Source organism: Tenrec ecaudatus, chromosome 11 (assembly GCF_050624435.1).
Source record: "Tenrec ecaudatus isolate mTenEca1 chromosome 11, mTenEca1.hap1, whole genome shotgun sequence".
NCBI classification, from domain to species: Eukaryota; Metazoa; Chordata; class Mammalia; order Afrosoricida; family Tenrecidae; genus Tenrec; species Tenrec ecaudatus.
The window spans coordinates 109,556,795-109,582,326 of NC_134540.1; the positions used below are offsets into that span (position 1 = coordinate 109,556,795).

A 25,532-nucleotide genomic window follows, 5' to 3' on the forward strand; every position below is an offset into this window, starting at 1 on the left:
TGCACACTATTGCCATTGACTTGTATTTTTGTCCTTGTTTACAGGAGTCTGGATCTCGATCACATTGTCCGAGTGGCCAGGTCATCTCAGAGGACTAACAAAGGGTGAGATCTCAGAGCTTTGGACTTTTTTTCTTGTCTTCTCTTTATGATACCAACTGTTTAGCCTGTACCTTTAAAAGTTTCAGATGTTAACAAAATAACTGGTAACTATATGATTTGAAGGAAGATAGCAGGCGAGTGTGTAAATACGGCTCCGTATTGGGTGTCAATGGTATTCTTGCATACCCTCTATCTCGGCTACCTCCTCCGGAGGCTTTACTCATTCCAGTGACCGCACGTGCCCTGGCTCTAACCCTCATTCTAAATCTCTAGCACTACGTTTATATTGCTGGTTTAGATCTCAGCTTATGTTTTTCCAGCACCCTGCATTTAGGTTTTCCTAGACTGTATTTGCTACGCACATCACATCCACCGCAAATTCAGTCGATCACAATTCTACTTTCACGCACAGGAAGGCACCGTAAGTTGCAAGTCCACCTCCCAGCAGTTGGCTTTTTAAAGGCCCTATTCAAATTTCCTATCAAATATTTCATTTCTCCTAACTTCTTTCATCCCAACCTTAATGGAACATTCGAATATAATGAATGCACTTCTTTCTTGCGGCTTCTTAAAATAGCCTGCCTTTGTTGAAACCATATACCTATCTGATGGGTTTTCTACGTACAAAGTTGCTATCGCGTTCTCCTTGCAGCTGAACTATCACCTCCCTCCTGCAGGCTTCCCTGAATGACTTAGTGAGATCGGGCTTCTGCCTTTCTAAGAAATTGTCATCATCATTGTCCGTGGCCATGAAGTTGACCCCCAGCTCGTGGTGCTCTCTCTACAGCAGAAAGAGCTGCTCTACAGTACTGTGCCAGCCCCATGAGGGGCTGTAGATCAAATCACGGGGACCCCATAGGGTTTCCAGTGGTTGAATTTTAAAAGTAGAACATGGGGTCTTTCTTCCCAGTCAATGCATTTGCTGGTCATTGAAGTTGGGTCTCATGTGGAAGATGAGAATTCTATCTACAGTTATAGCACTTAATTGTATTTGGTTTTGCTTTGTGTTCTTTGTATAAATGTCTAATCTGCATCTATCATGTCCAAAATCTGTGAAGGCAGAGCTTTCTGTCATATTCATTATGTATTGTATGAAGTAGATGTTTGTATAAGACATTATCATAAATGAATAATCAGTAGTGAGAAAATCTTGAATATAAATGTTCCACAGTTTAAATCCCAAAATTACCCCCCAAAATCTAAATAAAATTCAGTAATTCTGATGATTTTGCTAGGAATTGCAGTCTCAGTCAGGAAGCTAAAAATATAAAAAGAAAAGAAAATTTCTACAGCCTACTTCTGATTCCAGAAATAGACGGTAGAAATTATACTGAGTGCTTCATTTGTATTTATTTGTTTTCCTTTTTCCTCTGTTCCAACGATCTGGATTATTTTGGGGGTCTGTGGCCTTACCTGGTGGTTTTGCATTTCCTTTGAGGGAGAGATTGGTGAGGGATATTGAAAGGACGTTACAGGGCACAAATGAAACTGAAACAAGAGCTGTAATTAATTTTAACTTTCTTCCCCCCTCCCTGGCAACAGTGCACACCTCCCACTGCCAAAACCGTTCATCCTGGGGGTTGCGGGTGGGGAGTGGTTGCTGAGAGAGGAATCTAGGGAAACTGGCAGTTTCTTAGCTGTGCAGATTAAAGAGTATTGTGACTGGAGACCCTCCACAAGGACCAGAAATAGCTTTATTTATCCAAGCTACCCTTTGTGATGCTTCTTTGTAAAATGGAGTATTTCTGAAATCTGATGAGCATTTGATTTGTTGTAAATGCATTGCTGAAATGTAAGATCAGAACTTTTTGTCAATAACGTCATTTAAAAAGCTCAGTTTCTTTACTGAGAATACGCTCTATGTTATTTAATTCACCACAAGAGTGCCTTCTTTTAGGACATATGCAAGTGTTGTTGTGTAAACACACAAGCTGAAATCCAGGTCATCTCACCATCTTTTCTTGCACCAGCCAGAAAGGACTGGGGCTAAAATGAACAAGATTCCTGAGAGTTGGTTTATTTCAGCCGAGGTGGGGCTGGCCCCGGAATGGGGACTGGACACAATCTCCAGGTTTGAGAGTTGGCAAGTAGAATGTCAAACAAAGAAACAGTGATGCGGGCGTGTGTGTCAGGGCGTGTGTGCAGTGCTTGTCCTACAGAAGGACAGTGTTCATGAATTTTATGTCAGCAACCTGCGCATTACAGGATTGCACTTTGCCTCCAATCCCACCACTGAATCACTAATATCAAAGAGTGCTTTTCAAAGTGGCGATATCCCCTCTAGTGAATGCTGGAATTACCAAGGGAGGCTGCAAAAACAGATACCTACGCTTTAACCTGGATTATCGGCTTCAGTGCATAAGGTTTTAATAGCCTAGGATCCTTTCACAGGGTAGTAGCCTAAGACCATTAGAAAACACATATTTCAGATGGTCTTAGGTATGGAGATACTGCTCCTCTATCCGTCTCCAGGTGGATCTGCCCACATGCAGAAATGCTGATCTGGTGAGAAAGAAGCTATCTCAACCCTTGTAATTACAAACAAATATTTCACAATATATAATTAGATATTGTTCTTGTGATTCATCACTATGCTTTAATTATGTTCAATTTGTAACAATGAAACTCCATCCTGCATATCAGATGGATTACTTGACAATTCATAACAGTAGCAAAATTATAGTTATGAAGTAACAAAAAAAATAATTTTATGGTTGGAGGTGGGTCACCACAACATGAGGAATTGTATTAAAGGGTCACAGCATTAGGAAGGTTGAGAACCACTGGCCTAGGGGGAATGAGTAAATTTTATTATTGTTTTTCCTGAAAAGGGAGTAATGGAAACCTGTGTTTTATAAGATCCATTCTGTGATCCAGGTTAATTTAATATATTGTCAGAGTATCCATAGGCAATGGAAACTCCTTTTCTGTCAAACAGTCTTATTTATGTTATCCTGTTGACATAATGGATTACTACTCATTGGCTTCTACTATTTTTTCTGGCAAATATTCAACTACTTTCCTGGCAAATATTCCTGTTTTTGTTATCTTGTTGGTGTAGTAGATTATGCGTTGGCTTTCAAACCAGAAGGCTGGGAGTTCAAAACTTCTAGCTACTTCATGGGGGAAAGATGAGGCTTTCTACTCCCTGAGGAATTAGGCTCTCTGACACCCACAGTGGCAGCAGCTCTTCCCTGCCCTAAAGGTGCCTGTGAATAAGAGTCAACTTGATGGCAGAGAATGTTTGATTTCACCCCGAACTTTGAAGTCATTCAGTAGCTATACTTTCCCAAGGGTGATCTGAAGTTTTGGTTCCTCTGCATGTAGTTTTATAAGTAAATTAAATGAATATTTAATTAAAATTTTACAGTTAATGCACAGACATTATTTATTATAATAACCAAAATTAATTGAGAGTTTATGATTTGCTAGGGATCATGCTCATCATCATATATTTATGAACACATTGGTTCTGATACACAGTAGCTCCTTCGGAGAAAGACCTCTGATCAGCTCCGTCAGTCTTACTGCCAAAAAAACCCTAGTTGGATTCCACTGGATACACAGCCATGACAACACAGCTAGTAAGGACTAGTAAGGCAGCATGATTTAGGTAACTTGCACAGGGCTACCAGATAAGAAATGGTAAATCCAAGTTGGCGCTTCTGAGCTCCTGGGCCACAGAGTCTCCTGGTCAACATGAGAGATGAAGAAAGTGAATTATTGTGAAAGGCTGGAAAACATGATACTAGAACAAAAATAAGGGAAAATGAGGGTTTGTAGGCTGAAAGGGGGGAGAATAACGAAGTTGGGGAGAAAACTGAAAAGAATAAAGGAGAGGAATTATTTGGGTAACTGACAAAAGCAAGAACCGAAGAGTATTCCCAGAGAATCCACCTGTCTTGGGTAAGGAGCAGAATTTATTTGATTGTGAGCTTTTTTGGATGACAGAGGTTTAGCTCAAACAGACTGCTCCAGAAGACGCGTGCACAAAGGCACTGCATTCTCAAACACGGACAGACTTAGTGGTGAACAAGAATTTCCAAGTAACTGATTTGTGCGATCATTGACTGTGCAAAGGCATTTGACTGTGTTGATCATAAAGAACTATGATAGCATCGAAAGTACCGGAAAGTTCAGAACACTTCACTGTGTGTGCTCATGCAGAACCTACACACGGATCAAGAGGCAGTTGTGCAAATAGAACAAGGGGATACTGCACAGTTTAAAATTAGGAACGATGTGTGCGAAGGTTGAAATGCGCATCACACTTCTTCAAGCTGTGTGCTGAGCAAACAGTCCAAGACTCTAGCCTGTATAAAGAACGCAGCATCAGGAATGGAGGACGGCTCAGTAATACGTGTATGCAGACGACAAGCTTGCTTGCTGAAAGTGAGGAGGACTTGAAGGACTTGCTGATGAAGATCAAGGATGACAGTCTTTAATATGGATCACAACTCCGTGTAAAGAAAACAAAAGTCTTCACAGCTGGACCAACAGGTAACATCATAGTAAACTAAGAAAACATTGAAGGATTTCATTTTTCTTGGACCCACAATCAATGCTCATGAAGCAGCAGTCAAAACATCAAATCACACCTGGCATTGGGCAAATCTGCAGCCCAAGTCCTTTAAAAGTGTTGAAGAGTAAGGATATCTGACCGGAGCCACGGTATTTGCAATTGCCTCGTATGCATCTAAAAATTGGACATTGAATATGGTAAGCCAGAGAATAATTGATATAATTGAATTATGGTGCTGGTGGAAGATACTGAAAGCACCATGAAGCATCAAAACCAAAAAATCAAACTCACTGCCATCAAGTCAACACTGACTCATCTGAACCACATCAGTCAGAGTAGAACTGCCTGGGGGTTTCTGAAACTCTTACTGTTTACGGTAGTAGACAGCCTCCGCTTTCTTCCACGGGGCATCTGGTGGTTTTGAACTGCTGACCTTTAGTTAGCAGCCCAACTCATAACCACTACACCACCAGGGCTCCTATCGACCGTCCAAAGAACAAACAAATCTGTCTTGGAAGGAATATGGCCAGAATGCTCATTAGAAGGGAGACTGGAAGATTTTGTCTGCTAAAATTTTGGACACATTATCAGTGGAGACGAAGCGCTAGAAAGGGCATCGTGCTTGGCAAAGTAACAAGGCAGCGAAAAGCTGGAGACCCTCCGCAAGCTGGATCGGCACCGTAGCTGCAGCGGTGGACTCAAACACAAGTTTGATGATGGTGCAGGCCTGGGCAGTGTTTTGTTTTGTTTACAGGGGTGACTATGGGTTGCAACGGACTCTCCGGCACTTAACAACAATAACAATAACAACAACATTTCGTGGAATTACCTTGTTCAAAGCTGTCGTTTATGATTATTTTATCCCTGTCATTGTTGGTACAATTGAACATCTGTATCAAGCATCCACTCTATGAGAAACAAGGGGCCCGGTGCTGAGTGGTTATGGGCTGAGCGGCTAACTACAAGGTCAAGGTCCGGTCTCCTTGGGAGAGATGAGGGTGTTTACTCCTGTAAAGAATGACAGTTTCAGAAACTCGCGGGATCAGTTCTACCCTGGCCTCCAGGGTAACTATGAGCTGTCATCCACTGGATGGCAGTGAGGATTTTTTGGGGGGCGGGGGGGCGCGAGGGTGGCAGCTATGAAAGACATGGTGCTAAAGAACACAGAGGATACATTCTAAAGTACAATTCTAAATGTTAAATGTGTGTGTGCGTGCACGTAGGGGCAAAGTCATTAACATGAGAGAGATGTGTAAAGTATAGGAAGGTAAGGACCATAGTGAAATATAGAAACAAACCAAACTGTAGTAATTTCTTTTAGAAGAATCACTACCAGGCTCGTGTCAAGGAGCCTAACTGCATAAAGGAGCCCTGGTGACATAATGTTTATGCGCTGAACTGCTAACCATGAGCTCAGCAGTTCAAAACCAACAAGGTTGCCTACTGTCGTCAAGAGTCACAGCATGGGAAACCCACCGGGCCGTTCTAACCCTGCCCTGTGCTCTGGCACGGGTCAGAATAGACTCTTTGACTGTGGGCATTTTTGTCTTGTGTTGTTTTCTGGCATCCCAAGGAGTTGGATATTAAAGATATCCAAAATGTATAACTCTTCCAAGATGCTATTCTGTTCCGTTTCCCCCAACTCCTCCCTTGCGTGCACTCCCTCACGTTCCTGGGCTCTGCGATGCACCGCAACATCCCATGGAAACTCAGGAGACTTAGAGGGAATGTCTCACACGGTGGTGCTGTTCAGTCCCAAATCCAAAAGGCAGGCAGAAGCAGCCAAATGCAGACTCCAGAGCCAGCAGCCAAAAACTGTCCAGGAGGCACAGTAGGTCTTCTGGATTCTACCAAAATTCCGTCAGGAAATAGAAGTGTATCTTTCCAGGTGAGGTGATCCATGAGGGAGACCAGCCTCTAACATGTCATCACAGGTCCATTAGGGGCAATTGTACAGCGATAATAAGTTAAGATGACAATAAAGTCATCGAGAGCATGAGACATGGAAGAGAGATTGAAATAATGGAGTCAGACACATCTCGTGATAGCATGCTCACCTCAGCCTCACTTGGTGGTCCATGTGGGGGTGGGGGGAGGAGAGCGAGAGATTCATTGCAAACCAAGGCTTTTAAAGCCCCCTAAATACAGGTGAAGACATATGTCACAGGAAAGGGTTGTGCTATGGGTAATGCAGTAATGGGAGGAGGGTGATATAGGGGTTCATACGCTATTGGAAGATGAGGGAATAAGGATATACATGTGACAAGATGGGCAGACCCTAGATTTATGATGGTGGTCTTACTTTGGATGTCAGGTTTGATCTGTTCTCTGGCTCACTATAGAAACCATTATCATTAGGGTGTAAACCATTGAAAAACCCATTGTAAACCATTATGAGTAGGGTGTAAACCTCATCTACAGGGCCATGCCTTTAGGGAGAAGTAGCCCATTGTCCTTCACAGCAGGGAGTGGGTCCTATGTGTGGTGGGACCAGACAGTAGTCTCACAACTGACTGCCTTCCGGGAGGTAACCTGACAATCATTTACCATTAGCTGCAAGCAGTGTCCTAAAGTCTAACATATATTGGGGGGAGACGACTTGGGAGAAATCTTTCTGTTTCTCACAGTGATCAGTGTTAGAATGATATAGTAATACTAGGATAGATAGATGCTAGCTAGCTAGACAGACAGACAGACAGACAGACAGACAGACAGATAGATAGATAGATAGCTATCCAGCCCAGCCAAGGACAACAAAGGATGGTGTCCTAAGTCACGCCCTCTACTAAGCTAGAGTCAAAGAGATCCCCGAGGAAACAAAGGGTATAGCTAGGTTCATACCCTATATTAAGGTCAAGTCTTAATTTTGCCCTAATTCTGTCCATTATTATAGTAGAGAATGCCCCTCTAAAATGAGACTACACCTGCAGGCATTAGAGTCAGGAATTACACTATATTACATAAAGGATTATGACGAGAAGGGCAATACTCATTAGCCAAAACTATCCAAGTTTCTAAATCCATTCCATGGGAGGACCTTGAAAGGCTTCTTAAGGAAGGAGGGTTTGCAAAGAGCCTGGAAGGCTCGTTGGGGAGCCTGTGAAGAATTTTCCAAAGATAACAAGGGTGGTGTATATTGCATTGCAGATAATTCAGAAGTAGTCATTCTAAGGTGGATTTGCTCTTTGTCTATAAACTTTTACTCATAACAGTTTTTTTCCTCCAAAAGTGAAGAATTCGATAATCTCATCAAAATGAATAAAAGCCTGAATAGGTAAGATTTCAATATATTTCTCTTATTACTGAACTTTACACCATGATTTTTTACATTTTTTTCTGTATATGAGCATGAGAATCCAAACATTTCATCGGTCAAAAACATCTACATATTTTGTCTAAACCACGAAAGCAGAAATAATTCCTTGTTGTTATGAATGGTCACTAATATCTAAAGGGTATTAATGTATCTTTTATTATCTAACTTAATTTTTATTAAGATAGCTACATAAACAACCACATTTCTCTTCCTGAAATATAAATATACCTGTGAGCTGCTCCCATAGACTACAACCTAGAAACCCCCATGTAAGGCAACTCTCCTCTGTCAGTGGTGTTGTTATGAGCTGAAAACCAACTCAATTACACCCCAAAGTAACAGTGAAGTCAGGCACTGGACACTTTTAACGTAGATCATCACAAATATCACCGACCTTCATAGTTAACATTAAGTCTTTGAATCATTTAGTATTGAATAATTCTAAATATGCTGAGGGAAAAAATGAATCATTGCAGTTTGTTAGAAGTATGTCCAGTTTTGATTATGCCTTTGTTTCTTTGAATACTAGCATATTAAAAGGGCAGATATGAATGAGAAGGGACCAATAAAGCAATTCTCTAATGAATTCATGGATCTGAAGATCCTGATCCTTTTTTTATATAATATTCTATTCTGACAGTTTTAGGATGAATAACTGACTAATAACAAGTCTCTTAAAATTGCTAGTTCTAAATTTCCTCAATTAAAAGGAGGCCTGGCCTTACTTACATCAGTCCTCAGAGACCTTAGGACCTTCTAAAGCCCGGCAGATGACAATGAATGAAGGATAAAGAATTGGGGAACTGAGGCTCAGAGGGGAATCAATGCCTGTGTGAGCATTCACCTACCACTTGCCCCAGCTGACAGTTGCTGCAGAAGGAAAGGCAAATCTAGAGTAACAGGGCATTCGATTTTTCAGGAGATCGTGACAATTCAAGTTGTGAAGTGCAGCAGCTGGATCTCATTAAAAAATCAAACCACTCTGAAGTTGATGAGCCACAACAAGGCAGATCTATATGAGACCAATCCAAACAAAACAAACTCACTTCACTCAAGTAGATGTCGACTCATAGCAACCTGTAGGACAGAGTAGAGCTGCTCCTGTGAGTTTCTGAGACTGTAACTCTTTATGGAAGTGGGAAGCCTGGACTTTGTCCAGCAGAGCAAAGCCACTGGTGGATTTGAATTGCGTGCCTTGAGGTTAGCAGCCCAACTCCTAACCACTGGGGCACCAGAGCTCCTTCATGAGTCCATTTCTAAGGGTTAAATCCAAGACAAAGACTTGCATACCAAAGGAGGTGTCAAGGGAGGGAGGCCAAGGGTGGGAAAATGCAGCAACACACTAGAAAGTTGACTGGGGTGATAGGGAAGAAGGAGATGCATAACACTGAGATGAGAAACCAGGGGAGTGGGTGGGATCGAATAGCTGGGAGGTGTGTGTGGGGGGCGGCTATTGATGAATGGTTTGAACGATTGAATACAGAGTTGATGGTCTGAAATAGAACATCCACACACACACATACCTAATTTACAATAAATAAAAAATTAATTAAAAACATCAAAACACTCCATGAACTCAAACAACAAATCTGAAGACCTTCTAAAGCTGGGCATTCACCAGTTTGTATCCTTTATCCTGTGTCTACTGCAATTCACAGTCAAGTCTCTATAAAGACTTGTCTGGAATAAAGCCATTTCAAGAACCGAGACTCACCTTTCCCAACCAGTTTATTTCTGGTCTTAAATAGAAATACTTTATAAAGTTAAGGATGAGTTATTGCCACTGATGAGATTTTTTTCCCCTTTAAATATAACCCATTTGAAGGAATCAAGGCCTGGATGGTCTCTTCAGAACAAGTTCTAAGGCAGAGAAAGAGAAGAGGTATGTGTGTCTTCTATTCCTAGAGTGCTTGTCTTCTTTTAGACATTAGCTGTTAGGGGGTTGTATCCTTTGGCATGGAAATGAACTGGCACACATGGGTGTCGCAGCCTCAGTGGTGTAAATTTAGTTCAGGCATAAGTGACCAGAAGGACTTCTCTGTTTCATCCAATCATAGTAAATGGGTAATTCATGAAAAATGTTCATTGTCTCTGACCCTTCATACTGCCACACAATTTCCCTTCAATACACAGCCTTTCACTTGCATTATTTTGTATTTAAAGAGCCAAAAGCATGGAGAATCTCATCTATGTGAACTCCTGCAGAGACAAATACGGCAAAGGGTAAGATTTTATTAAAACTCCTCATTTCTATAACTATTATAAATAATGGTAAAAATGCATGCTAAGAACTAGGCTGGTGAGACAGGGTCAGAGATGGACAGGTATTTTGATGTTGTTTCTGCCACTAACAACAATCAGCTTGTCATTAGGCAGGTCTCTTAACCTCTGCGGATTTGTTTCCTCCTCTGCTAAGAAGGAAGAGTATGTCCCATATGACCTTTAGCTTTTATCTTACATGTAAAAATTAAGGAAGTTCAAGCAGCTGGTGAAGTGGGCAATAGACTGGTTTTATGAACGAAATCAAATTACTCTGCGACAGTTTTTGTTGGGGCAGCACAGCCCCTCAGTACTGACATCTTGACCTTGTTCTAAGGATCTTTTCACATGAAATCTTGCTTGAATCCCTTTATATGTAGAAGTGGATTTCAAAAAGTTCATGGGAAAATTTCACCATCATCAAATTAATATGAAAGAGAAAAGTTCATTTGCATTTAGTTTTTAAAACTACATTGATTTAATGAACTTATAATTTGACCACTTCTTAACATTTCGAATCATTGTTAATTTGATTAGTGTTTCAGGTTGATAGTATTCATTAAAACTCTTCCTTATATTTAAAGGAAACAAGACTTCGATGGGTTAATTAAGCTGGTTCCTAAGGCAACTGAAAATATTAAGAGGTAAGATTTTTTGAGATTCCCCCTCTCTCTTTGGCATTTAAAAGTACATTGGGTATTTCAGTGTTTATATTTAGGAGTAAAATGAAATTCAAAGTAAAACTAAAGGGTTTTTTTCCCTCCCCAAACATAACACATTAAGCAATTCTATGAAATTGATACTTAGAAGAGGCTTTTTTGAATTTTATTCTTGGGTGAAGTTTACTATCAGGTAGATTCAGAGAAATTTAAATGGTAATTTGGCATGATCTTTACTGAACTAAATTATTTGTTTCTTTGTGTGTATGTGTGTGTATCTATATGTGGATGTGTGTCTATGTCTATGTATGCATTGTATGAAATTATTATATATAAAAATATGGACTTTGAATGCTATATGTAGCATTTTTATGCAGTGTGTATATATTATATATGTACTCTTTATTGAAAGATTTGTCTTACACATCAATTGTCCTGCATAAACCTGGAGAGCATATGTCCTCTTGCTTTATAAGAAACAGATGGGATAAATTTGAAATGAAGTGTGTGACATGTTTACAGTGTACCAAATAATTCTCAGTGGTTTCCTTTGAATTCCTTTCCGTTCAGTTAACTCGCTCCATGGTATAATTTGCTGGTTCTAAAACATGTCACTGGCATCTGCAGGCCCAGAAGGCAGAGTCAGTGGAAAGGCATGGTGTGCGTACTGTCGAGCTGCCTTGCACTGGCACAGTCAGAGGTCTGGCCACCAAACCAATGAGAGACTTGCACACTCTCACAATCAAGAGACCAAAAAGAAAGCATTGGTTTTCCTGGGTTTCTGGGTGCTTTAGGGAGGACACGGGAGGTGGTGGTTTTAAGTAGGGGTGAGCAAGACCTGGGGTCTGCCATTTGCTAGCTCTGGTCAGTAGGGCAACCAACTTATCCCTTGTTTGCTCCAGTTACAAAAACAATAAGCTCACTGCCAGCCGGTGGATGCCGTCTCACAGCGAACCTACTGGTCAGGGCAGAACTACCCTGTGCGTTTCCGAGACTGCAACTCTTTAAGGGAGTAGAAAGCCTCATCTTGCACCCACAGACTGCCTGGTGGTACCAAACTGCTGACATCATGAATTGCAGCTGAACTTGTAACCACTAAACCATCAGTGACAATAGCATGCTCGGCGCATAGTGAGCACATCTAATTATGAGAAATTATATTCATATGAACTATGTTTTCTTAGTATGGGAATATTGGATTTACCATGTTTTCCTATTTTATTAGGGTATTTTAAAATGTGAAGTATTATTCCTCATATGTTGGTATGTGTGTTACATGCATGTGTGGATGCATGTATACATATAATGCATGCATATATTTGTGTGAAAATATTCATTCTTGTATATACAGATGCATGCCTTTGTATATATATATAGATGCATGCCTTTGAGTGCACATAGGCATGGGTTTATGTGTCCTTACACGTTTATGAACACATATGTATACACACATGCATGTGTATTCATGAGTAGATTCTTAAGTTTATATGCTTGCATGTGTGTGTATGGGTGAGTGCATGTGTAAGTGGATGTGCATATGTGGGTGTGTATGTGTATATGCATATGTGCGAAAGCCCTGTTTGTGTGTACATGACTGTTTTGTGAACTCATGCACATATATGACAGTCTGTGTGCTGGCGTTCATGAATGTCCATCTACATGGATGTGTGTATATGTGTTCATATGTGTTATTTATACACATACATATGTATAAATAGATGTTTGCCTTTGGATATACAAGAGTGCATGCATGCATGCATGTACATTGTGTGTCTGTGGTCATCCACATGTTTCTTGAAATCTCATAAGGTCAATAGTTGTCATTTTCTCTTTCTGAATATGAGTAAGTTCTATATATCTTTTAAAGATAGAAATGATACCATGTTCCTTCCTTATTAAAACCTTTCAATGTTACCCCATATCAGGTAGAATACAACTCTAATTAATACTTGGCTGTAGCCTTTCACTTGCTCAAGAAAGTCTAATCACAATGACAGCCCCACTTCTCGAAAGGCTTTCCCCATATTGTCATTTTCTCAGAGAAGCTTCTGACCACTAACTATATAAGTTATTGCCCCCTCCAGCCCTAGTATCACAGGCGCTTTTGGAACTTTTATAGCAGGGGTTCTCAACCTGTGGGTCGTGACCCCTTTAGGGGTTGAATAACCCTTTCACAGGAGTGACCCAATTCATAATAGTAGCAAAATTATAGTTATGAAGTAGCAATGAAAATAGTTTTATGGTTAGGGAGTCACCACAACATGAGGAACTCTATTAAAGGTTTGTGACATTAGGAAGGTTGAGAACCACTGTTTTATAGTGTATATTTTTATCTATTTCCTTTATAGCATATATTACTATTTGGAACTATTGTATTTATTTCTATGGCTAATTGTTTATTGCCAGGATCTCCCTATCCCCAGTCAGAATGAAAGTCTCATGGATGCTAAACCTGCATCTCCATTTTTCACTTCCCTCCTGCCCATAAGGAGCCCTGGTGGCATAGAGGGATAGATGTTGGGCTGCTGACAGCGAGATCAGCAGTTTGAAACCACTAGCCTCTCTAAGGACAAAATAAGAGGTTATTTCCATAAAGATTAACAGTCTTAGAAGCCCACAGGAGCAGTTAGTTCTACCTTGTCCTATTGTGTCACTATGAATCAATTTCATGGCAGTGAGTTTGAGGTTTGGGGGTTGTTCTATCTATCTATCTATCTATCTATCTATCTATCTATCTATCTATCTATCTATCTATCTATCTATCGTGACCCCAGCTCTTGGAACAGACCTTGTTGTTTTTAGCTGCCATCGAGTCGGTCCTGATCCATAGCGACCCCATGCACAACGGGAAGCCACGTGGTACAGTCCTGGGCCATTCTCACCATTGTTCCCATGGCCCAGCCCATTGTTGCAGCCACTGTGTCACTCCATTCCTTGAGGACCTTCTTCTTTTCAGATGCCCCATCCAAGCATTAGGTCCTTCTCCAGGTGCTGGTCTCTCCTGACAAGATGTCCAAATAAGGCGTATAGCTCACAAAGAGTTGTAGATTAAAGAAAACAAAACACAAAAACACTTGTAAATATAAAAGATAAGTGCATTCATAGATACTGCTTTCGTTCAAGTTAAGATAGAAAAAAATCATCAGATTATTACCTTTTGCACATTCTCATTATTGATTTTATGTTCTTCAAAATGTAGACAATCGCACTCTGTGTTGTATCTAATATCTTTAAAGGGAACAGGACCTTAACAATATAATCAAACTAAACTTCATAGCTAACTCTAAGGTAGGATTTATCATATTTACCCTTCTCCTCTTCTCTGATTAATATTCAAATCTGGAAATAGACTCATAAGAAATTTTTTCCTCTTACATCTCAAATACTTCATTTAGATAAAAATAAGCAAATAGTAATCTGGGATGGAATAGTTATTCCTGTTGGGTTAATTGATCCATTATTTGCATTAAAAGGGTCCAAAATGGCAGGTGGTCCAATCCTGAAACAGTTGGAATTCATCAGCTCCTCTGCCAGGGAAAGTTGGGGCCACCTGTTTCCTTAAGGACTGGAGTCTTGGAAACCTCACAGGACAGCCCCACCCTCTCCAATAGAGCGTTGTTGAGTTGAACTCGACCCAACAGCAGTAGGTTTCTTTTATTGTTGTTACTGGCTTTTTGCCTAGCTATCCATATTCTTTTTTTTTATGTAGCTTGCAAATGGAGGTGTTCCTTGGTCTGATGATCAAGGAATGAGAGAGAGTGAGAGAGAGTGTGAGAGAGAGAGTATGAGTGTGAGTGTGAGAGTGAGAGTGAGAGTCAGAGAGAGAGTCAGCAGCTATCCATATTCTTTAGCATCTAGATACAAATCATAATCTTTCATCCATATCTAGTTGTTCTCGAAGATTTAGATTCCTGATGTGGGATAGATGCTAAGACTTTGGGGTAAAACGTTCATAGGGCCCTAGTGTGTGGAGACACTGGACGTGAAACACCGCGCTGTGGGTGTTCTTTTCTGCATGCGGCATCTTCTGTAGGTCACAAGGGCATTTGTTGATTCTGTGCACATGGTAAACACATGTCGACGCAAAAGGTAAAGCAGAATTCTATTTAGGTCAGAGGCAGAAGTACACCACACGCTAACAAATCTCTGATGTGCTTTCAGTGACTGTGAATTTTTGTTAAGTCCCAAAAAATACCTTACATTTCAAGACATTTATGATTTCTATAGTCTTTATTCTTCCTCCTGCTTGTTGCTAGCAAAACTCATAAACATTTATAGTTTAAGTCAAAGAAGCAGAGAATAAGTTGCATATCATGAATTTTTAACAGTGTCATGTATATTATATGATGAACTCATGTTAGTGATTGTCAATTTTATGAAACTCAAGCTCTCCAAAGTTAACTTGAAAATCTCACAGCATGTTGGATAGTGAGATTTTAGTCATAAAGAGGTGTTCATGAAACATGTTTCAGTATATAAATGGCAAAGGCTTCTTAAGGACAGAGCAGTAGATGGGTGAACACAGAGGCAGGATCCTGGTGTAGTGTCTGTAAGGGGCCTATAGGCTCCAAAAATGAGATATTGTTTCACCAAGAGTCCATGAGTTTAAGAGCTGTATAATTCTCTGAATTCCTCTTCCGAAAAATGAGGCGCTGATAGCAAGGGCTCAAGTAGAAAGAACATGTTTTGAAAATGATGATGGCAACATATGTACAAATGTGCTTGATGCAATGGATGGATGTGTGGATTATGATAAGAGATGTAAGAGCTCCTAATAAAATGATTTTTTAATTCCTCTTCATAATTTTCTCTATTAGTCTTCTACTCCTTGGGAAGACCTCAATGAGCATTTATACTGTTTCTGAGTTTTAATGAATACTATTGTCCGCTTCGTGTTAATCTACCATTAACTTCACCATCTCTATTCTGTTGTAAAGGGGACAGAGCGTTGACAATCTCACCAAAGGGACCCTTGAGGTAAACAGAAGAAACAAAGGGTGAGGATTAACTTTCACTTTTCCTCTTTCCCCTCCCCAGCAATATACACTGCTTATCAGAGAAAATGTGTCCAAAAAGTTGGTGTTGCAATCAGAAAGTCCGAATCCTACAATTGACTACCTGAGTGCCTTTGAGCAAGTTCCTTGACCAATTTGCAACTCTTTAACTATAAAATGAAAATCATAAAGTCTGTTCTATTTATGCCACTTGTTATAATAATGAAGAGGCATAATATAAAGCCCTTAAAAACAAAAAATACTTTGAACACAAAGTATTAGCAAAATATATAGCAACATATATTTATTTACCTATATGTTACATATTTTGTACATATGGTAAACCAATATATAGCTATATATTAAAACATGTGTATTCACATACATTTATTTTGTTAATACTGTACATACTTCAAATATACATGTAAGTGTAATATATAACTCTATATAAATACATAGTTATAGCTTCAGCATTAGATGGAATATTTAAAAGAGCCAGATAAGGGTTTGGGGCAAGTAATAATGTTGGTACTGAATTTATTATTTTTTAAATCCGATCTTGGTCCTGATTTTATGGCTTTATTTTGGAGGTAAATGAAAAACTGTGTCAATTTACCAATTGTTTGTATGGAGGCTGATCTTTATACACTTTTAAATTAAGGCCACTGTGTGTTACACTTGGTTTTTTAGAGGAGCAAGACCAGTGAAGGATACATATATTTCAAGGAAATGGCTCATACAGCCATGGAGGCTGGCAAGCCCCCTAATCCAGTGTGTAGAGGAATGGGAACATTTCCTGATGTCTGTGGCTGTATCCTGATTCATGTGGCTGCAGAGGCAGACACACTCAAAATGTGCCAGTCGGGCTCCTGGCTGTTGGCTCACATCCCAAGAATTAGCTGTCAGAGGATGATGAATCAGATCAAAAGTGAGTGACGTTTACTGGAATGTGCATTTAGTAGATGCAGGCCACACCCCCAAGGAAGGTCCCCTTGGATCAGATCACAAAATTGAAGATAATTGAATGATATTGAAAATCATGGCTGAGTCGACACATAAAATTAGCAATCACATTCCACCCCTTACCAATTGGGCACTGATGTACATCTCCTTAAAACATACATAATCTCTAAATAAAGAAAATGAAGGTCATATGTGAGCCTAACATGATGCAACTAATATATATGTACAACCAAAAATGCACTAGTCCTGTTCATATCTCATATTTTATGAAAATATTAATATGTTAAGAATGGGAAGAAAAATATTTACCATACACACATAAACACAAAATAAAAAGAGCACCTGATAATTATAGTCCACATTTCTGCAATTGGTTATGTGGTCATAGCCGGTATTTAGAACAAATTTCCTTTCCCATCCTTTCTATTTTGCCTTTATCCTCAACGAGCACTTCAGCAAAGTGAACATCCAGGTGCACTGCTTGAAGTTCTGCACATTGGGCGGCTTTCCCTTTACCACTGTCCTTCAGGGAGGACCCACACGGGATGCCACAGTGCTGCTGTTGTCCATTTGGAAGTGGTACCTGCATATCATGCAGAAACACCGATAAACCAAGTATAAATTTCACTTCCTCAGTCAGTGGATCAGTAGGAACTCCCATGAGGCCACAGGAGTGGAGCCTAGCGGCATTTGGGTCACTTCTCCCTGCAGGTTCCTTGTACCTGGCGCCCAGTCTCATAGAGTACTTCCACTGAATGACGGGCTGCCGTAGTGCATGTCCGGTGTTAGGATTTTCTGGGTCACGATGGGTAGCTCAAGCTACATGGTGATGCCCTATCAGGTCTCTAATGAGGCCTAAACAAGGCAAACGCTGTTGTTTATCAAAAGGAAATTAGTTATCTACAGATGATAGCACAACGGTTGCTCCCAACTCCTAAGTGTCAGGGCTGCGATTTGCCATATGGGGTCTTCCAAAACCCCAAACATCCTTTCTATCTCCTGCTGGCACTTCAGCAGTATCGGAGCTGCAGGATCAGGCGGCCCATTTGTAGAGCAACCGGAACCTATGTCAGCGCCTTCTCGCAATTTGGGCCCCATTCAAAACTAGCTGTATTCCAAGTCACTTGAAAAATAAGCGGAAATCGAATAGTTTGCTTTACAAAGTCCAAAAGTGTACCAGGTAAAGCGCCTTTATTTTAGTTATGGGATGCTCTGGATACAGCTTATTCTTCACTTTAGGAGGGATATCTTGATATGCCCCAAATCACTGGGCTCCTAGAACTCTCACTGTGGTAGGTACTTGACTTTTTGTTAGGTTAATTTCATCAGAGAAGGGTAGAAAGGATCATAGTTTTGCTGGGGAAGGTAACTTAGCAGAGAAAGATGGAGTAATCTTCCCGATGGGTGAAAGGAGACTATTTCGATTGGCAGAGTGATTCAAAAGAATTTAGGGCTCCATGATTCTAACTTTCTGATCATCCGTTCATTTTCTGGTGAGGGTGCAGAAAGAAGCCAGAATAGTTTTCGACACAATGGATGGATGTGAATGGATGGATTGTGATGAATTGTACAAGCCCCCAATAAAATGATTTTTAAAAAGAAGAAGAAAAATAGTTGTAGAGAAAGTCTGCCATGTCACAGAAAACATTTGGAAATCCACCACAGAATGTTGCCAGAAATATGGACTTTAAATGTGTTCTGCCTAGGCCTTAAAAGAAAATGACTGTGTGATTGGACAATAATGGAAAGGCGAGACTTTTTATATAGTAGCAAAGTACCTGGTTGGATTCTTTTAAAATGTTTTGTGGAAGGGAGAAGTTCTAAATCTTAGGGTTGGATATTTAGCTGAGGACATTTCTTTCTTTCTTTTTAAAGTTTTATTAGGTGCTCATACAACTCTTATCACAGTCCATACATTTACATACATCAATTGTATAAAGCACATCTGTACATTCTTTGCCCTCATCATTTTCTTTTCTTTCTTTCTTTTTTTTTCTCCCTTTTCTTTTTTTACATTTTATTAGGGACTCATACAACTCTTATCACAATCCATACATATACATACATCAATTGTATAAAGCACATCCATACATTCCCTGCCCCAATCATTCTCAAAGCATTTGCTCTCCACATAAGCCCTTTACATCAGGTCCTCTTTTTTTTCCCCTCCCTCCCCGCTCCCCCTCCCTCATGTGCCCTTAGTAATTTATACATCGTTATTTTGTCATATCTTGCTCTATCTGGAGTCTCCCTTCCCCCCCTTCTCTGCCGTCCCTCTCCCAGGGAGGAGGTCACATGTGGATCCCTGTAATCAGTTCCCCCTTTCCAACCCACTCACCCTACACTCTCCCAGCATCACCCCTCACACCCTTGGTCCTGAAGGTATCATCCACCCTGGATTCCCTGTGCCTCCAGCTCTCATATGTACCAGTGTACAACCTCTGCCCTATCCAGCCCTGCAAGGTAGAATTCGGATCATGGTAGTTGGGGGGAGGAAGCATCCAGGATCTGGGGGAAAGCTGTGCTCTTCGTCGGTACTACCTTGCACCCTGACTGACCCATCTCCTCTCCTAAACCCCTCTATGAGGGCCTTGGGTCTCCCCTCTGCACTTCCCCCTTCATTCGATGTGGTATATATATATATATATATATATATTCTTTTTTTTGCATGATGCCTTATACCTGGTCCCTTTGGCACCTCGTGATCACACTGACTGGTGTGCTTCTTCCATGTGGGCTTTTTTGCTTTTGAGCTAGATGGCCGCTTGTTTATCTTCAAGCCTTTAAGACCCTAGACACTATCTCTTTTGATAGCAGGGCACCATCAGCTTTCTTCGCCACATTTGCTTATGCACCCATTTGTCTTCAGCGATCCTATCATGGAGGTGTGCAGCCAATGATATGATGATTTTTTGTTCTTTGATGCCTGATAACTGATCCCTTTGGGATCACTCGCTCACTCAGGCTGGTGTGTTCTTCCATGCGGGCTTTGTTGCTTCTGAGCTAGATGGCTGCTTGTTTATCTTCAAGCCTTTAAGACCCCAGTCACTATCTCTTTTGATAGCCGGGCACCATCAGCTTTCTTCACCACATTTACTTGTTCACCCACTTTGGCTTCAGCAGTTGTGTCAGGATAGTGGGCATCATAGAGTACCAATTTAATAAACGAAAGTATTCATGCATTGAGGGAGTGCTTGAGTAGAGGCCCAAGGTCCTTCCGCCACCTTAATATTAAACCTATAAATGTAGACAATTAGATCTATTTCCCCATCCTCATATATATGTTTACATGTACACGTCTTTGTCTAGACCTCCATAAATGCCCCTTGACTCCCAGCTCCTTCCTCCCTCTCCCTTGACTTTCCTCCTGCCCCACCACCATGCTCCGTCCCCACCTGGGCTACAGCTATACCTCTTCTCTACGCAACCTTACCCTTGATCGTTCCCCATCAGGCCTGTCACTCCCCCCTCACTACCATTTTGGGTCCCATGTTGTTCCCTTGTCCCTGTGTTTATTAACACCACTTCCTTACCCTCCTCCCCTCCCCCACCCAGATCTGTCTGTCCCCCCCCCCCCCCCGAACTGTCTGTCCTATTGTTTTTCCTCCAGATAGTTCATCCAGCCTGTCCTATTCAGACAGACCTGTGGAGACACTAACATGCACAAAAACAAGACAGAGGAAAACAAAGCAACAGTATACAACCAGACAATAAAACAACAAAAACAAACCACTGACAAAGAACAAAACAAAACACTTCACAAAACAAAGGCTTGTAGTTCGTTCAAGGATCGTTTGCTGGCCCTTAGGAGCGTTTTCCAGTCCAGTCTGTTGGGGCACCACGCCCTGGTCCCAAAGTCCACTTTCAGCATTCCCTGGGGACCTTGCCACTCCATTCCCTTGCTGTTCCACTGCACTCCCCCAGTGCTTTGCCTCGGTGTGGTGGGATCAGGTCAGGTGCAATTCCCACACTGTGTCTCCGGTGCTGTCCCCTGTATCGCCCTTAGGCACTGAGGGGCATCATGTCTCATAGGGCCAGCCATGTTGTTCTCTCTGTGGACTGGCTGCTCTACTCAGGAACATCATCATCACGGCCTCGTGGGCCAGGCTGTGTTCCACTGTCTCCTCCTGCCCCTTCATCTGCTCCCGTGTGCTCTGATCAGATAGAGGACATTTCTTTCTTTCTTTTTTTAAACATTTTATTAGGGGCTCATACAACTCTTATCACAATCCATACATATACATACATCAACTGTATAAAGCACATCCATACATTCTTTTCCCTAATCATTTTCAAAGCATTTGCTCTCCACTTAAGCCCTTTGCACCAGGTCCTCTTTTTTCCCCCTCCCTCCCCGCTCCCCCCTCCCCCCTGTGACCTTGGTAATTTATGCATTGTTATTTTGTCATATCTTGCCCTATCCGGAGTCTCCCTTCACCCCCTTCTCTGCCGTCCATCTCCCAGGGAGGACGTCACATGTGGATCCTTGTAATCAGTTCCCCCTTTCCAACCCATTCACCCTCTACTCTCCCAGTATCGCCCCTCACACCCCTGGTCCTGAAGGTATCATCCACCCTGGATTCTCTGTGCCTCCTAGCTGAGGACATTTCTAAGCAAAGTCTTAAAGGGACTGTGTCATTTCTACTTACTGCCAAAGGAAACAAAACATAATATTTCATAATGTTTTTATATAAAGTAAGGGCACATATCTCAAAAATTTCCCAAGGACATGACGACATGATCTTTTTTTAAAGAGACTTGGCCTGTGATTCCTGGATTGAACCAACTACAGAAATCCATCAGTTAGACTGAGAGAGACAGAGAAAGAATAAATGAAATAAGAAGTAAGTGCAAGTCTGCCTATTGGAAGTCCACACTCTGGAAGCCGACCAAAGGAGCTTCATCTCTTGTGCTACAAGAAAAGCAAAAGGCCAACCTAGGAATAGCCTGGAGCTCAGCAGAACATTGGGAAGGACTGTGAGATGCAAGGCTTTCTAGGTTTCAAAGGGTTTAGTTAAGGCAGCCGAGGTTCCAAAGGAAATATTCTCACCAACTTGGTGCTGGTATGTGGGCTGATATGTGGGCATTCATGAATACCAGGAAAATGGAGTCCTTTTCTAAGGTTGAAGAGGTAGTAGAAGAACAGGGCCTCAGAGGCCGAGAGGGTGAAGTTACAAATGAACTTGGAAAATGGGGCCACCCAAAGCCAAGGACTAGACTTGACTTTTCAATGGGCCTGGAAAGCAAAGTTGGCCTTCACCCAGAATCCAGAGGGCGTGGGACCAACATGAAGAACCTGGAGGGTAGGGCCATTGTAGCAGTAGTTTCAGAGGACACAGAATTATTTCCAAGCCTTGAGAGCTAATGTGAAGTGTTCTGCTGGGCTTTGGGCTTGCTTGGTGTCGGTTATCCCGACTTATAATATAAATGTTTACCTTGGGCCTTGGAAATAGATACTTTGTAGTCTGGATTTCAGAGGTTCACAGATGAAGAAAATTCTGCCATCATCTGGATTATCTCTAAAGTCTCACCCATGCTTGTTTTAGGTGATTCATGCAGTGAGATTCAGGCTTGAAGTTGATCTAAAACTTTTGAGGTGATGTGATGGGTGAATGTGCTTTGCCTGTAGCAAGAACATGGATTTGGGGGCACCAAATAGAGAAATATTTTAGTTTGAATTCTGTCCTTGTAAAACATATCCATAAAATATGTTCATCTCAATCATTGTGCCTGTGGTTATGATCCCATTTGGGAGGCAGTGTCTTTGTTATGTGACTGAAACAGAATCAGGGTAGGATTATTAGGGAAGCTAACAAGCTGCCACAAGTCAGGGTGAGAAATGAAATGACTGCACCAAGCCTCAAGATGCACCAGGAGCAGATGTTCGAGAGACAAGGACCTTCCTGTGAACGTGACAGAAAGCCTTCCCCTTGAGTCTGCATGCGGAAGTCTGATTTCTAACCCTTTAACCTGTGAGAAAATAAACTGCTGTTTATTAAAGCGATCAATTTGTTTTATTTCCGTCATAGCCTTACTGGATAAATAAAACACACAAATAAATCAATATTTCTCTTGAAACAGTAATAAAATTCATCTTGAGCGCATCTATTTTTTATATTGAAATAACCTGTGACTGAATTGCAATTTTTCTTACTGTGCCTTTGTTTGCTTTGCTTGTTTGTTTGTTTGTTTAAAGCCATGAAGACCTCGATATTCTGATCAATGTGAGCCCAAGGACAGGAAAAGTTGACCAACGGTAATATTCAATATATTTTCCTTTTCGTTTCAATGTTCAAGGTGATAATTAAACTATCATGTCTTTCCTAAAGATGATGAAGATTTAGGTCAATTAAATCACAATATAAAAGAGGCAACCTTGGATTAATAAGTTCCCTAGAAAGGATATTTCTGCTTTTTTATTTGCTTGTTTCTTTGTTTGTTTAAAATGGCAAATGTAGGGAATGAGAAGATGTTCAGAGCCCATAGAGATGGATCTCGGGCCTGGCTTTGCCTCTTTCTCACTGTGTTCCTTCGGAACAGTCACTTGGCATTTAGAGTGCAGTCTTCTGAGCTTTACAGTTAGGAAAGTGGACCAGATGCTCCGCAGTCACTGTCAACATTAACCCCGTTACGAAGTTCCCATGAAACGATCACTTTCCTGGGGTTAAATTCCAGCTCTACCTGCTACTAGGCAAATGGGAACTTTTGTCATTCTGTGTCTGGTTCTCCTTCCATGACATTGAAATGATCATTTGTTTCTATGCCGTGGGGTTGCTATGAAGCTTTAAACAATTAGATCAATCACTTAAATCAGTGCTTGACATGCCTGCATTTTCCAAAAGCATTAAGTATTGCTCATTATTCTTATGCTAAGGCAAAACCTATTGGCATCAAGTTGGTTGTGATTTACAGCGATCCTAGGTAAGATTTCCAAGGTTGTGAATCTGCATGGGAACCAACAGCCCCATCTTTCTCCTGCGGAGCGGTTGGTGGGTTTGAACGCACAGCCAACTCCTCAGTTAACAATCTAATGCCCAACCCACAGCACCACCAGGGCTCCGTTTTCAGCTTTTCTCCTATCCACTACTATTGAGTTAGGGCAGAGTAAACTGTTTTCTAGGGTTTCTGAAGCTGTAAATGTTTATGTGAGCAGAAAGGCTCATCTCTCCCAAGGAGTGACTTACTGGTTCAAACTGCTAACCTTGCAGTTAGTAGACCAACTCAGAATCCACTATGCCACCAGAGCTCCTTATTTGCTTAGAGTTAGGTCCAAATATATGCAAATATAATCACCATTAAAAAATGCTTTAAGGAAATAGAGGAAAGAACTAGAAGGCTAAGGGCATTTATAGAGGTCTAAATAAAGGCATGTGCATATGTAAATATATTTATATATGAGGATGGGGAAATAGATATATTTGCATATATTTATAGGTTTAGTATTAAGGTAGCAGATGGACATTGGGCCTCCACTCAAGTACTCCCTCAATGCAAGAATATTTTGTTCTACTAAACTGGGATTCTATGATGCTTACCTTCCTGACAAGATCCCTGAAGACAAGTGGGTGCATAAGCAAATATGGTAAAGAAAGCTGATGGTGCCTACTATCAAAAGTATAGAGTCTGGGGTCTTAAAGGCTTGAAGGTAAGTAAACAAGCGGCCATGGAGCTGAGAAGCAACAAAGCCCACATGGAAGAAGCACACCAGCCTGTGTGACCATGAGGTGCTGAAAGGGTCGGGCATCAGATATCAAAGAACAAAAATGAAATCATTGTGAATGAGGGAGAGTGCAGAGTGGGGACCCAAGACCCATCCGTAGGCAACTGGACATTCCCTGAAAGAAGGGTCACAGGGAGGAGATGAGCCATTCAGGTTCCAGTGTAGCAACGATGAAACATACAATTTTCCTCTAGTTCCTAAAAGTTTCCTGCCCCGCCCCCACTGTCGTAATCCCAATTCTACCTTACAAATCTGGCTAGACCAGAGGGTGTGCACTGGTACTGATAGGAACTGGAAACACAGGGAATCCAGGATGGATGATCCCTTTAGGACCAGTGCTGAGAGTGGTGATACTGAGAGGGTGAAGGGAAGGTGGGGGAGAAAAGGGGAACCAATTATAAGAATCTACATATAACCTCCTCCCTGGGGAATGAACAACAGAAAAGTGGGTGAAGGGAGATGTTGGACGGTGTAAGATATGACAAAATAATAATAATAATTTATAAATTATCAAGAGTTCCTGAGGGAGGGGGAGCAGGTAGGGAGGGGGAAAAATGAGGAGCTGATACCAAGGGCTCAAGCAGAAAGCAAATGTTTTGGGAATGATGATGGCAACAAATGTATAAATGTGCTTGACACATAATGGATGTATGCATGGATTGTGATAGGAGTTGTATGAGGCCCCAATAAAATGATTTAAAAAACCTTTAAGATGGTCTATTTTAATAAATACTTTTAAATAAAATATTTTATGATTGAAATTGTTTCTCGGTTTAATAAATACTTACAACTAGTGATGGAACTTGATAACTAACGTGGTCAATTCTTTTATGTTTTCAAGGGGGCAGAGCCTGGACAAGCTCATCAAAGAAGTTCCTCGAGCAAGTGGAACTGACCAAGGGTGAGCTCTTCTCTCTCTCCCCACTTTTCTATGTAACTTTAACAGTAAGGTGGAATTTACTGACCCAGTGTAGAAGCAACCAATGATGAACCCAAAT

At 41.1% G+C, this 25,532-nt stretch overlaps 1 protein-coding gene across 1 annotated transcript in view; it reads left to right on the top strand.

The window, feature by feature from the left end:
- The window catches only part of SCEL (sciellin), an 82,183-nt gene that overhangs the window by 23,572 nt on the left and 33,079 nt on the right, over positions 1-25,532 (top strand). The window contains exons 8-14 of the mRNA XM_075562699.1: positions 45-104; positions 7,853-7,897; positions 9,765-9,821; positions 10,103-10,162; positions 10,783-10,842; positions 15,795-15,854; positions 25,376-25,435. Of these exons, the coding sequence (XP_075418814.1) occupies positions 45-104; positions 7,853-7,897; positions 9,765-9,821; positions 10,103-10,162; positions 10,783-10,842; positions 15,795-15,854; positions 25,376-25,435 (402 nt within the window). The remainder of the gene's footprint in view (positions 1-44; positions 105-7,852; positions 7,898-9,764; positions 9,822-10,102; positions 10,163-10,782; positions 10,843-15,794; positions 15,855-25,375; positions 25,436-25,532) is intronic.